Source organism: Engystomops pustulosus, chromosome 6 (assembly GCF_040894005.1).
Source record: "Engystomops pustulosus chromosome 6, aEngPut4.maternal, whole genome shotgun sequence".
In the NCBI taxonomy this organism is placed as follows: Eukaryota; Metazoa; Chordata; class Amphibia; order Anura; family Leptodactylidae; genus Engystomops; species Engystomops pustulosus.
Window position 1 is genome coordinate 174,510,537 of NC_092416.1, and position 12,222 is coordinate 174,522,758.

The 12,222-nt window shown below is 44.2% G+C and overlaps 1 protein-coding gene across 2 annotated transcripts; it reads right to left on the reverse strand.

The window, feature by feature from the left end:
- Positions 1-7,952: 7,952 nt before the first annotated feature.
- Positions 7,953-11,886, reverse strand: RPL38 (ribosomal protein L38). 2 transcript variants are annotated; one of them, XM_072112536.1, is made up of 5 exons: positions 11,756-11,886; positions 11,553-11,577; positions 9,988-10,048; positions 9,023-9,145; positions 7,953-8,028 (listed from the first exon to the last, which is right to left on the reverse strand). In XM_072112536.1, exons 2-5 carry the CDS (start codon positions 11,553-11,555, stop codon positions 8,003-8,005), a joined length of 213 nt encoding a protein of 70 aa, XP_071968637.1. In that variant the 5' UTR covers positions 11,556-11,577; positions 11,756-11,886; the 3' UTR covers positions 7,953-8,002. The 2 variants fall into 2 exon arrangements, with proteins under 2 accessions (XP_071968637.1, XP_071968638.1); XM_072112537.1 differs by having other exon boundaries at positions 11,706-11,829.
- Between the last annotated feature and the right edge of the window lie 336 nt (positions 11,887-12,222).

Below are 12,222 nucleotides of genomic sequence, written 5' to 3' on the forward strand. Positions count from 1 at the left end.
CCGAGTAAGTAAATCTTCCCCAATGTTACCTCAGTATGTGATCAAGGCTGAAGCCTTTAGAATGCGTCAAAAACGCATCAAAAAACGCAACGCGTCGTGTGAACGCGCCCTGAGACTTTTCTGCAAATTGTCAAACAAAAGTCTCAAAAAAACCAACAGACTCACCTGACTCATTTATCAACCACTAAGATAAATCAGGTAAGCCTAAAATTTTACAAAAATCCCAAAAACTAAACACACGTTTCCAGACTGTGTCCCCCATGTCGAAAAATCACATATCACGTGTCTGAAAGGGCCCTAAAATTGCGTTTACAAAGCACAAATATTAACACGATGTTCATTAACATTAGCGATTTATAAACAATGTGTTAACATAATGTTAACAGTGTAAACACATGTTAACAGCAATGGAATTTGTTAAAAATCTCCTCTCCCCTCCTCAGCGGTTGTATTGTGCTTCAAAATGAAATGTAAACACCACGTGTGAACGCAGATTTACAGTTAAAGGCTACATTCACACGATGTGTGCTGTGTACTGTATCACGGTGGGCACACGGCGACGCTGGGGAGAGGAGGAGGGGGTGAGAAGCGTCCCTTTTGACAGTGATATATGGCGTACAGCGCCGTATTCCGAGGAACTATAGGACATGTCCTATCTTTCTCCTGGCTACGGAACGGTAAGGTGCCGCTCCCGTGCGGCGCTGTGCGCCCATTGCCGTCTATGTGGGACGTATATACGCCGTATATGCGTCAGCTGTATATACGTCCCCCATGAGGAGCCTGTATCACGTAACAAAAGCTGAAGGATACAGGAGCATTACACCCACTATACTGGGACTGATTTATTTCAAGAACCCCCCATAACCCCCTTGTATGGCCGTGCCCCCCCCCCCCCCCCCCAGACTACACAACCTCGGCACCCGGCACCGCCTGAGTAATTACTATACTGCTCCCTTGGTTGTACAGCTGCTATAATAGTATGGTGAAAGTTTCCCGATGGAGGGTCCGGGCCCTATTATTATCCAAAAAAAAGTAGAAATGACATTTCTGGAATATGTATTTTTTCTTGTCCGGAGAGGATTTCGATGCTTGAGGCCAGTGCTCGGATACGTAGAGGGGATATCTGAAGACGCTTTGTCTATCCCTCCTGCCACATGTCCCTCATTACAGTCACAGGATTGTAATCAGGACATAATTATATCTGAACTATTTCCCCCACCGCGGTGCAAAGTTTCCTGTTGTCCCCACTATATTAATTAGATCCTCGTTCCGATCGTTCGTGTGACTCACTGCGCCCCCCCCCCCCCCCCAGGATATCACGGGAACGCTACGAAATAAACAGGGCAGCAACAAATGGCTCTCTGAGGACCCCAACAATGAGTGTAACAGCACACTGCTATGACTACAGGTATATGTTATGGACCCCCTGGTGATGTCCCCCTATAGAAATATGAAGCATGAGCCAAAAGGGTTAAAACATGTGTCATTCTTAAAAAATTAGACCGTACGTCCAGATCTTGGCCAGGCTACGGAGATCAGCTGATATTAATAAGAACTGGATAAATGTGACTTTTCCAGGAAGTTCTATACAAGGAGTCACGCAACATATTCTCAGTTCCTCTTTGGGTGATGCCACACATGGCGTTTTGAACACGTTTTTGGGACGTTTTTGAGCAGTCCATTAAAAAACGCATGCGTTAAAAAATGCATCCGTTTTGTCCGTTTTTAATTGCGCAAATTCTGAAAAACTGACAAAAACGCATGCGTTTTCAAAAACCGGTGCGTTTTAAAAAAACGGATGGGTTTTTTAACGGACTGCTCAAAAACGGCCCAAAAACGTGTTTTAAACGCCATGTGTGGCATCACCCTTTGCTGTAGTAAAGCAATAGATCTGATTTGTAGAATAAAGCGCTCCCCTGATCAACTGTCTGGGCAGGGAACTGCACCCATATCCATTCACTTGAATGGGATTGGGTGCAGTCACCTGGACAATGGGTGCTTGATGCAGGGAGCCATAGATCACTACGATGCCAGGGCTCCAGGTCCCGGTCTGTCATTTCTGGACAAAATGTGCCCATGTGAAGGAGGCTGTAGAATCTACATTAGAAATATCTGATTAATAGTGCCAAATCACCTTGGTTCTGTAATCAGATGTAGGAGAAGTCATAACCTAGCCATACAGGGACAGAAAAATCTGATTAATAGTGCAGACTCTCCTTGTTCCTATAATCTGATCTCTTCTAGAAGTCACAACCTAGCCAAACAGAAGCTGAAAAAATCTGATTACTAGTGCAGACTCCATGTTTCTACAGTCCTTTAACTACCAGGGGTGACAATAGACAATGTCCTAACGCCAAGGCTGGCAGCAGGATGCAGTCTACATCAAAGCCAGGACTGAGAACTGCAGGAACAAGGCAGAGTGAGGTCCTATAGTCTGTGCTCCCCTATTTAAGGTGGTCTGTATTTCATATGCTCCTATGCCTTAGATTGGGGTGTATCTTGTGTAATTTAGGGACAGTTGATTATATAATACGGTATATAATACTTCCATAGCGTCTTTTCTCCCAATGTCTCACTGATTTGCTCACGAGTCTTCCTCATACCCCTCTTATAATATCCCACAATAGGCTGCAGTGTGTGGCCCTTAGCCGTCAGCGCCCACTCACTTCTAGGGGCTTTCCCGGCAGCTTCCTGGCACATTAGAGGATATCTGTGTCTGGGTTGTGATCCGTCAGGTGCTGCGCCTCTGCTCCTCTCGAGATAACGCGGTTTCTTCCCCATACTACACGCCATATTAGCATAGTGAGCGAGCCTGCAGATTACAGACTTTCATCTCGCTCTGGCAGATACATACTAATTATCTCTAAAAGGAGCTTTCTCCACTCGCACCAAACCACTCGTTTTTTGGGAAGTTTTTGCCTAACCCATCGTCTTGTATGACTACGTCATTCTTGGCAGCACAAGGCTCCTGGGTGCGGGCAGCTGCCTGTCAGTTGTTGGGATTATTCCTCCGTTTATCAGACAATGGGGATTGTGTGCAGGATAACGTGAAGACGAGGGGGGGGGGGGGGGGGTAGATATCCTAATACCAGCTGCTATGGGTCATAGCCACTTTCTAGTGGGTAGTAAGTACAGGTTATGTATTGGGGGGGGTCATAGAAATTCATAGAAATGTGTCCAAAGACGCATCTAAGGGTGATGTCACACATGGCATTTTTATGCCGTTTTTAGTTAGTGCTTTTTCAGATGGTAAAAAACGCATCAGTTTTGAAAAAACGCATGCGTTTTTGTCCGGTTTTCCGAATTTGTGGAATTAAAAACGGACAAAAACGCATGCGTTTCTAAAAAAACGGATGCATTTTTACGATCTAAAAACGCCATGTGTGACATCACCCTTAGGCTGCATTCACACGGCTGTTGGGGGATGTATATGCGGCACCGTACCATTCCGTGCCCAGGGAAAAGTTAGATCATATCCTCTCTCTCTACTCGTAGTACAGCGCAGTGTGCCATGTATCGCTGTGGAGAGGGGCAAGTGCGAGCAGCACTCACCCCCTCCTCCTCTCCCATGCTACGGTACGGCGGGCACGCGTTTGTCTGAATGCAGCCTAATAAGGGTCAGTTCCCATCTGCATCTTGGTTTCCGTTTTTTTTTTTTTTTAAACAGATTGTAATTTAAACAGATACATTAAAAGCAAAGTATCATTTTTTTAAAAAACTGATATTTTTCTGTCCGTTACTTAGTTTCCGGAAGGCCTGGTAGAAAACGTAAAAATGGATACCAATCGGACACCATTGCAAAGCGGATTCGTCATTAACCTATTGGCTGAACGCAGATGGGAACTACATGGGTCTTAGGGTAGTGGCACACGGGCAGTTTTTCAGATGCAGTTTTTGAAGCCAAAAGCAGGTGTGGATCATAATGGGTGAGACAAATAATAGAAAGCTGCTGCTGCTCCTCCTACTATTACTCCATTCCTGGTTTGGGCGTCAAAAACTGCATCTGAAAAACTGAACGTGTGCCATCAGCCTTACATGGGGGTGGATAATACATCCACACGAGATGAAAATGCTGCAAGTCCTCTGTGCTGCTTTGGAAACTCTCCAACAGAATCCCAGCCGTGTGATGCACATGTGTTATGACAGCTGTCATGTATCTGTATTATGGATGCAGAACACATAATAATTTGGGATCTAATAACTTGAAATAGGAACATGTTAGGGATCTACTACACCAAAAATTGGGGTAATTTGTCCAAAATATGAAGTCACCAGGCCAGATTCACCTTAAGAAACACAGTCTGTGACCTGGACCAACCTGAAGATGAGTTATGTAGGTGTGCAATGGCCAGAGAGTGACTACCTACCTGAGCCCATGCCTCCAAAATTTCGTTTTGGCAAAAGCGGGAACCTAGTAAAGAACGAGCCCATATAAACCCATCCTAATAAATTAATTATAAATCCACGCACCACAGATAATTCTAGGTCTGTAGCAGATTTTTTTGTTTCTTTAGGATTCCGCATCTTCTTCACACTTTCCGCCAGCCATTCCCAGATTGTGTGAAGTTTACTGCACTAAAAATAAAAAAGGTGCGATTCTTCTACAAGCCGACAGAATTCAAGGTTGAATTATTTTATTTTCTATTAAATTTAAAGAAAAATTCCAAGATTGTGCCGCAGAAAATAGTTTTACATTGAAATTTTAACTTTGATTAAAAAAAAAAAAATCTAGTTTGTAGGTCACACACAGTGTGATAACACCAGGGGCGCAGCGACATCTAGTGGAGGTTTTCTGTATTGCCATCCATACTCGGCTGTTTTCCTGGTCACTCTATCAGAGCTATTCCTTCCCAGCACCTTATTCTTCAGATCTGTAGCAGAGGAGCTTCACTACTGAGCATGTACATAAAGTGCAGCCACATTCATCTCACATAAAAGCCCAGAAGAGCATGCACAATGCGTGGTGACAGCCCACACTCAGCCTGTCAAGCCAGGAGATCCCAAAACTGATGGAAGTGTCCATGGGTGTGGGAGGTTGGGTAGCAGTGAGTGCAGCAGAGTCCTCGCTTCTGCCGGGTCCTCTCCTGCTGTCCTGACTCCTGACACTGGTTGCATGAGAACCCAAGTGTGGTAATTACTTGTGTACTGTACTGCTGCAGGGTCCTTTCCTGCTCCAAGTCCTGATGCCACCGCCGTGGCTATATACACTTAATGGTATTAGGTGTTGATTTTAAGGGAGTCCCCCCTCCCCTCCTTGATCCGCCGAAGAAAGCAGAGGCTGAGCCAAAAGTTAAGACCCTTTTCCGTGTGTGCAAGGGTCGGTATTGATGCAAGGAATCCCTGTGTACATGGTCACTGTCCAAAGCCCTGAAAGAATCTGTCTCATTCTCTCAACCATTAGGATGTTAGAAGAACATTTTAGGGAGGAGGCTGCAACAAAAAAAGGATCAGGACCCATGATCTGTATAGAAGGGAGGGCGCATTTGCACAGCACTGGCAAATCTGCGACATGGAACAGCCACAGCATGTAGGACATGCATCATCGTAATAGTCGCAGCAAGGAGTCCCTGCTTCCCAGCAGCACCAATATAATCAAAATGTTCTGCCCCATAGACTATGCTCCCACAGGCCCTGCACGCACTCCTATTGTGTCACCTGACCATGTTTTTGTCTTACTTTATTTGTACACGCCCCCATGAGCTGTACAGCGCTGCAGAATATGGTGGAGCTATGACATATGTCCAGAGGAACACAAGGCAGCAACACTTACACAGATGGTACAATGGAAATTTACAACTTCAGCCACAAACTGCGCTAGGACTGGCATATGTTTTTTTTTTGGGGGGGGGGGGGGGGGGGAGGCAGAGTGCTGTAAGCAGAAGATGAGCGCAGGGCTGTAGACTTTGCTGCTGAACACAAGGAGAACCGTCATCCTGTAGCGATAATCCCAACCACGTTCTGGGTAATGGCCCTTTAACTTGCATTAACAAGAGGCACTCGCCCCCTGTAACTGCTTTCATATGCCTGACGGGATGGATCCAATAAGGCCGGAATCAGATTACATTAGTGCAGTATATAATAGACACTACGGGCATTCACATCCTAACAGGGACTCATACACAGAACACCACCACCCAAGCTGAGCGCATGTACAGAGAACCTCTATAGCACCAACATAATCCATTGTGATGTACACAGGTCTTCTCTAGAAGAAATCAGTTTTCATTGTAAGTAGGTGTTTGGATTCTGCCAATTTCCACTTATAAGTTAGTTAGAATTGACCCTCAGGAGCTCCACAGCTATGGCCACAGGCTACACCACAGAATAAAGACCACAAGAGGGATATGGATCATAGACAGCCCTTCTAATAGTCAGTACTGCTTCATTGGGACAGTAGATCCATAAGTGGTTTTAACTCAAACAGAACTACAGTGCAGGTAAATCATGTAGGCAAAGCGGTAGTAACCATCATGTATCCGCAAGGGTCTAACATTGTGTATGCAACGGGACAATGCAGGGAGACCGAGAGAAGAGGACCTGCAGAGGGTCCTCAAATCAGCATTTCCCAGTGCCTTGGCTTATACTTGGGTCTGCTTACACAGTTAAAAACTGGAGAGAATTTTTCTTTGAAAGTTATATAATATAATTAATTTTCAAATTAGCCAATATGACCATTGTAAATTAATTGTAGTGAGTTGATAGAATATGTATAGGCTGTGGCAATTTTTTTTGTAATAGACCATTTGGGAATATTAATATTTTAATGTATTTTTAATATGTGATGAGTTTTAACTCATTGGGTCCTAAAAGACCCCTGGGGGACATTTCTACTTTTATTTCTCAAATTCTTTTTACTTTGTTTCTACTGTAAATGGGGCATCTTTAAGAACCCCAGTTACAGGGGTACAAGTCCCCATGTGGGGGCAGACGTTTCATAGCTGGACTGGCTCCAATTATATCAAGCAGCTCCGATTAACCCCTGCAGACAGGGTCTGTAGGGGTGGCTCTACTCTGCATTACTACTTCAGAGCTGCTCTGATTGAAGCAGAAATAAACCAAATCTCTTTACAGTCCACATCTGATATATGGAGGTCTTGTACCCATGATTAGCACAGGAACTAAAGAAATCTGTAGCAACGTCAAACGACATTGCAGCAGACTCTAGACCCGCGCCCGTCTAAAGTAGGAGGGTGACACACACCTCTATAGGGAGCTGTCCAGCCGGGTCATACATATAGAGGATGCTCTCCTTTTTTTAGGGCGATGTGTGCACCCACTATACTGTATGGCGGCCATATGCTAGCCGCCGTTTGTACAGCTAGCATACGGTTGCTACACATGTGCGAGTCTGGGGGCCCTCAAGTCAGAATTTTACTTCACTGATCACTGCCAGACAAAAGTGATCACATTACCTCATTAAAAAAAGCAGAGGAGATCAAGTCCCCTATATAATGAAATGTTTTACATTAGGAACCCATGTTTTTGTAGCTCATCAAGTGTCTGGTACCAGTGGTCACCATGGACAATCCCTGTAAAGGATCTCTATTAGGACACCAATTCAAGGCACATAACCTTTATATCTAGTTAAATGGTTGTGTCAGATTTGACCTTTATCCCCAAACCTTAGGACTTAGAATATAACAGGGGTCCTGATCTAACTAATTAAGTGACAAGTCAAGCAATTTCCCTGCTACTTGAACCAATACTAGGGGAACAGCTGAGCAGAACACAACCTGCCGGGCAGTCACTAGACCCCCCCATAGAGCAGTTTGGAAGTTTATGAATCCAACCACCTAAGAGCTCTTCCCCTAAATGGGAAAAGCCGCAATATATGGGGGTAGAGGTCAGGCACGGCAGCATTTTACAGTTGTGAAGAGTCCCTTTCAGGTTATAGCATGTGAGCAGCTCCTGAACCAGCCATCGCACTCAATCTAAACAGGACGACAGATTCATTTTTGTGTTTTTTTATGTGTTTTATTGTACAAGAGACCAGACAGCAAGTTTACTTCAGTTCTTTTACTGACAGACCTGCAAGAGAGAACATACACCAATTAGATTTATACCAAGATATCACAGATCTGGATCTCACTTTAATGTAGCAGAGAAAGGGCAGATTCCTACAGGTAAGAACCAAAATTAGAGGGTACAGAGTGGCATAATCCCAGATCATCACTGTATATAAAAGGAGAGAGGCTCAAGTGTGGCTGGAGGGCCTCAAATAATAAGCAATGGGTAAAAACTTGTTTTTGAACTCTTAAGCCTTCAGCCATAAGTTTTAAAACTCAGACTAAAACCCCCAACCGATTAGACCTTGTTTTCAGTGCAGACACTTTACCAAGGCTCATGTACCAGTGCCCATTACAGGGTTACCCATCAGATGAAGCAGAGTATTTGCTTTGTACACACCCAGGGCGCTGCCATCAGTGCCTAGGATGGGTAAACTGCTCAGATCCAGAGTGTTTAACACAATAGGTGCCAGCCAACAGGAAATTTTGCATCAGAAGAGTTTGTGATGAAGGGAGTCACCTTTGTGAAATGGGGTGTAATGCAGCAGCAACACCCTGGTATATTCCTGGCTCTTTATGCCAGCATCAAAACGGATGTCACCGTAGATGCCCTGCTGAACATGGCCCTGCCACCCCCCCCCCAATGAAAATTTCTCAAAATCTAATCCCCAAGTGATGTTTTAACCCCTTATCTAACAATGACCATCAGCAACTTGTAGGAGCTAAAACAGCTATAAAACCGAGTAAAATTCCAGAGTTTAGGCAGTGAGGAGAAGTTATTCATGAGGAGAGTCTGACTATAGTCAGAAACTGTACGGTCACATCCCAGGGGCAACCAAAACTGTGAACACCAATTTTTTTGCCAACCGTAAAATTAGTGCACTTTTGTTATCCAAGTATTTTTTAAAAATCTTCTCTTCATGGGAATACCCTTTTAAGGGCACCTTCTATAATAGATCAAGGCAGAAATCTCACTTTCCAAATGAGGCAAGGTCCCATAATCCCAGCCCACTCACCAGGGGGAAGGGACTGTTTCAGCTTCTCTGCCTTCTCTTTGTCTGTGATGACCAGGGTGTACAGGTACTTGCTGCAGCGAACCTTGAATTTCACATTGTCCTTGTTCTTCTTAATCTTGACAGCTGTACATAAAAACAAAAGGATTTAATCTACATCTCTCCAGACAGGAGGTGTTGTCTTGAAAGTATGAGGCCCCACATTTAACAGATTAAGCTCCTGCTCTGATCAGTTTCCCCTAATCAAGCGCTCTAAGTGATTGTTCAGAAGAGCGCTCCATTTCATTTGGCTCATGGCTGAAACCTTTCCTTACATACAAATGCATAGCAGCACTAGAAACCCATCTATCTGGAGGAAAGGGAAATCATGTGGAGGTGGTGCTACTAGCGATCGTCCCCGTGTCATACGGCCTACAAAATATATCGTGTGCAATGTAAAGAATACGCAGCACACTGTAAAGAAGTCTAGCCAAATTTAATCAAAAGACCTTTACAAACAAATCATAATTAAAGAGTCATATCCATAAAAAGTATACATATATTAGGATCTATGCACACATACTACTAGCCATACAAACACGGACAAAATAAAGTTTCCTTGGTCAGTTTGAATTGTCAGCTCACCGTCACTTACAGTCCATCCAGTGCCCAGGATGAGACAGATTCAGTGACAATATGATGCAAGGAGTCCCTGCATCCCCCACTAAGCAGGATTCCTTGTAGTGATATATAATACGATATACAGATTCCTGTGCTGTGGCTGTCCCAGGAGACAGGACACTGCACAGACCGATTCGTGGACTATGGCAGTGTGCATGTGCCCTTACTGAGGGCAGGTGGGGATGCCAAGAATAAAAATCCTAAGTTGCAATGAAGCAAAGAGATATCCTTGCCATAGCTAGGACAGTAGAGGTGGGCCTCAGTTTAGCCATGACTGTCTTACATGCATACACCCCATCACTACTTACACTTGGCATCTTTTCTCCTGGCTGTCAGCAGGAAATCTTTGATCTCTTCAATTTTGCGTGGCTGAAACAAAAGGTCACATGTTAGACAAGCAGAACAACAAGGGGTAATCAGGAGAGGCCATACCCTGCCCAGTATCACTAAGCACATGTTTGGACCTGGACCGTAAAGCCCCCAGTACACTGTTCAGTTCTTTACACCATCTCTTGGTACCATAGAGTTGAATGGACCACCAGTAAGCACACAAGTAAATTAGGGTAACCAGATGTCACATGTCTGCAGTGGAGTCCAGGCAGTCGAACACACTACATGGGGATGAACATTACTAAACTACATAACCACAGACAAGCCAGGCAGGACCTTGCAAGGTGCAGACTTCTACCCTATATAAGGTGCATAACAAGCCTATAGCAGTGATGATTCCTGCAAATCCATGGCCTACTACCCCCAAAATGACTGATTATAGTGCACAAGTATGGCTGTCACAAGCAACATGCGCCCTGCTGCAAACAAAAAGCATCCGCAAGTTCTCTTGCTACTGGGCAACAAATTACTATAAGCATCCAAGCACATTATGGAGCACTACAACACCCAGCATAAACTCTGCTGAAGACAAGACATTAAAGGACATCTACCACCAGGATTGTAGGAAGGAATGTAAACCAAGCACACTGACATACTGGTGTGCACCCCCTGTGGCAGGATCTGCTGTTCTTTTAGCTTCTTATGCTCTTGTTTTTAAGAAAATAGAGCTTAAATTATGAAAATAAGCCTGGGGGCTCCAGGATTTATTATCTCCTATGGAGCCTGGAGGCCCTTAGGCCCATTTGTATAATTATAAAAGCTTTTTTTTTTTTTTTTTTTTTTTAAAAACCAGGGCATAAGACACTAAAAGAAGAGCAGATCCTGCCAGAGGGGGCACACACATACCAGTATGTCAGTGTACTTGGTTTACAACCCTTCATCCTGGTGGTAGAAGTCCTTTAAATTGAACAGCATTTGCCATAAGAGAACCAATCCTATATCTCCTTGAATCCTTTGTACTGGTTATTAGCTATGACATGCAAAGAATCATACCCACACTGGAGGAACATAGACTATGTACTACATGTCCCAGCATGCACAGATGCCTATAAAAGACTGTTCATTTACGTGACCATTCTACTACTACTCCCAATATGCTCACTACTGAATATTAGCTATGACATGCCACAAACCATACACACATCTACATGGATCATATACAAGTAGTGTACTACAACTCCCAGCATGTAAAAGTCACTATAGAAGACTAGTGTCAGCTTACCTGCCCATACTACTACTCCCAATATGCTCACTACTGATTAGCTATAACATGCAATGAATCATGCACATCTATGAGAACACAAGCAGTGTACTACAACTCCCAGCATACACTGCTACTTATAAAAAGGATTCTCACCTCACCTGCAATTACTGCTACTCCTATCATACCCTACAAAATCTCAGCATCCTAACCAAGAGGGTTTATAATACTGGTGGGTATCAGACATGTACTACAACCCCCATCCTCCCAGCCATCACTCACCATGCTGCAGCTGTAATCCAGGGACCTGCGGGAGGAAGAGGGAACACAAACATCAGTGAAGAAGAAGGTACAAACCCCCCGCATCAACAATAACCCCCAAGCCCAAACCACAGAACCGGCCTGACACCCCCGCACATCCCCTCCCCCGCCTACCAGCACCGGACACCGAGGATGGAGACGGATTCCCGGCGGCCACCACTCACCGCTGAGTCGCTGGGAACAGGAAAAGAAAGGAGCGTCACTTCCGGCTTCCCAGACTTAAACCCAAAACGGCGGCCGGCGAGGTTCAAACTACTGCGAGGAAACTGCGAATTTATCCGGAAGAAGACGTGAGCCCGGCGTCACGTGATCACTAGTGAACGCAACGCACGTCTGTGAATGAAGCAATAAAGTTGTTACAAACCCGTTATAATAACCATTATTGTTCACAATCATACTATTTAGGCCGTGTTCTACATTACAAATTTTACAGAATAAAACTTACTTCATTTATTTTGAGTGCCCTCCATTGAATCAATGTAAAAGTCTATTGTTTACGCTTTTCAATGTTTTTTTTTCCAATGTATTTTTTTTTGGTCCTAACGCAAACATTTTGTGCATTAAAATACACTTGTAGAAACGGAGTGACCATAGCACAAACGAGTTGAAGTAATATCGCGCATCAACATTT

Coding starts and splice junctions, on each gene's coding strand:
- RPL38 (XM_072112536.1), bottom strand. Junction 9,146..9,987: donor CAGGAGAAAAGATGCCAAGT/GTAAGTAGTGAT, acceptor TTTTATGTACAG/CTGTCAAGATTAAGAAGAAC. Junction 8,029..9,022: donor GAAACAGTCCCTTCCCCCTG/GTGAGTGGGCTG, acceptor TCTCTCTTGCAG/GTCTGTCAGTAAAAGAACTG.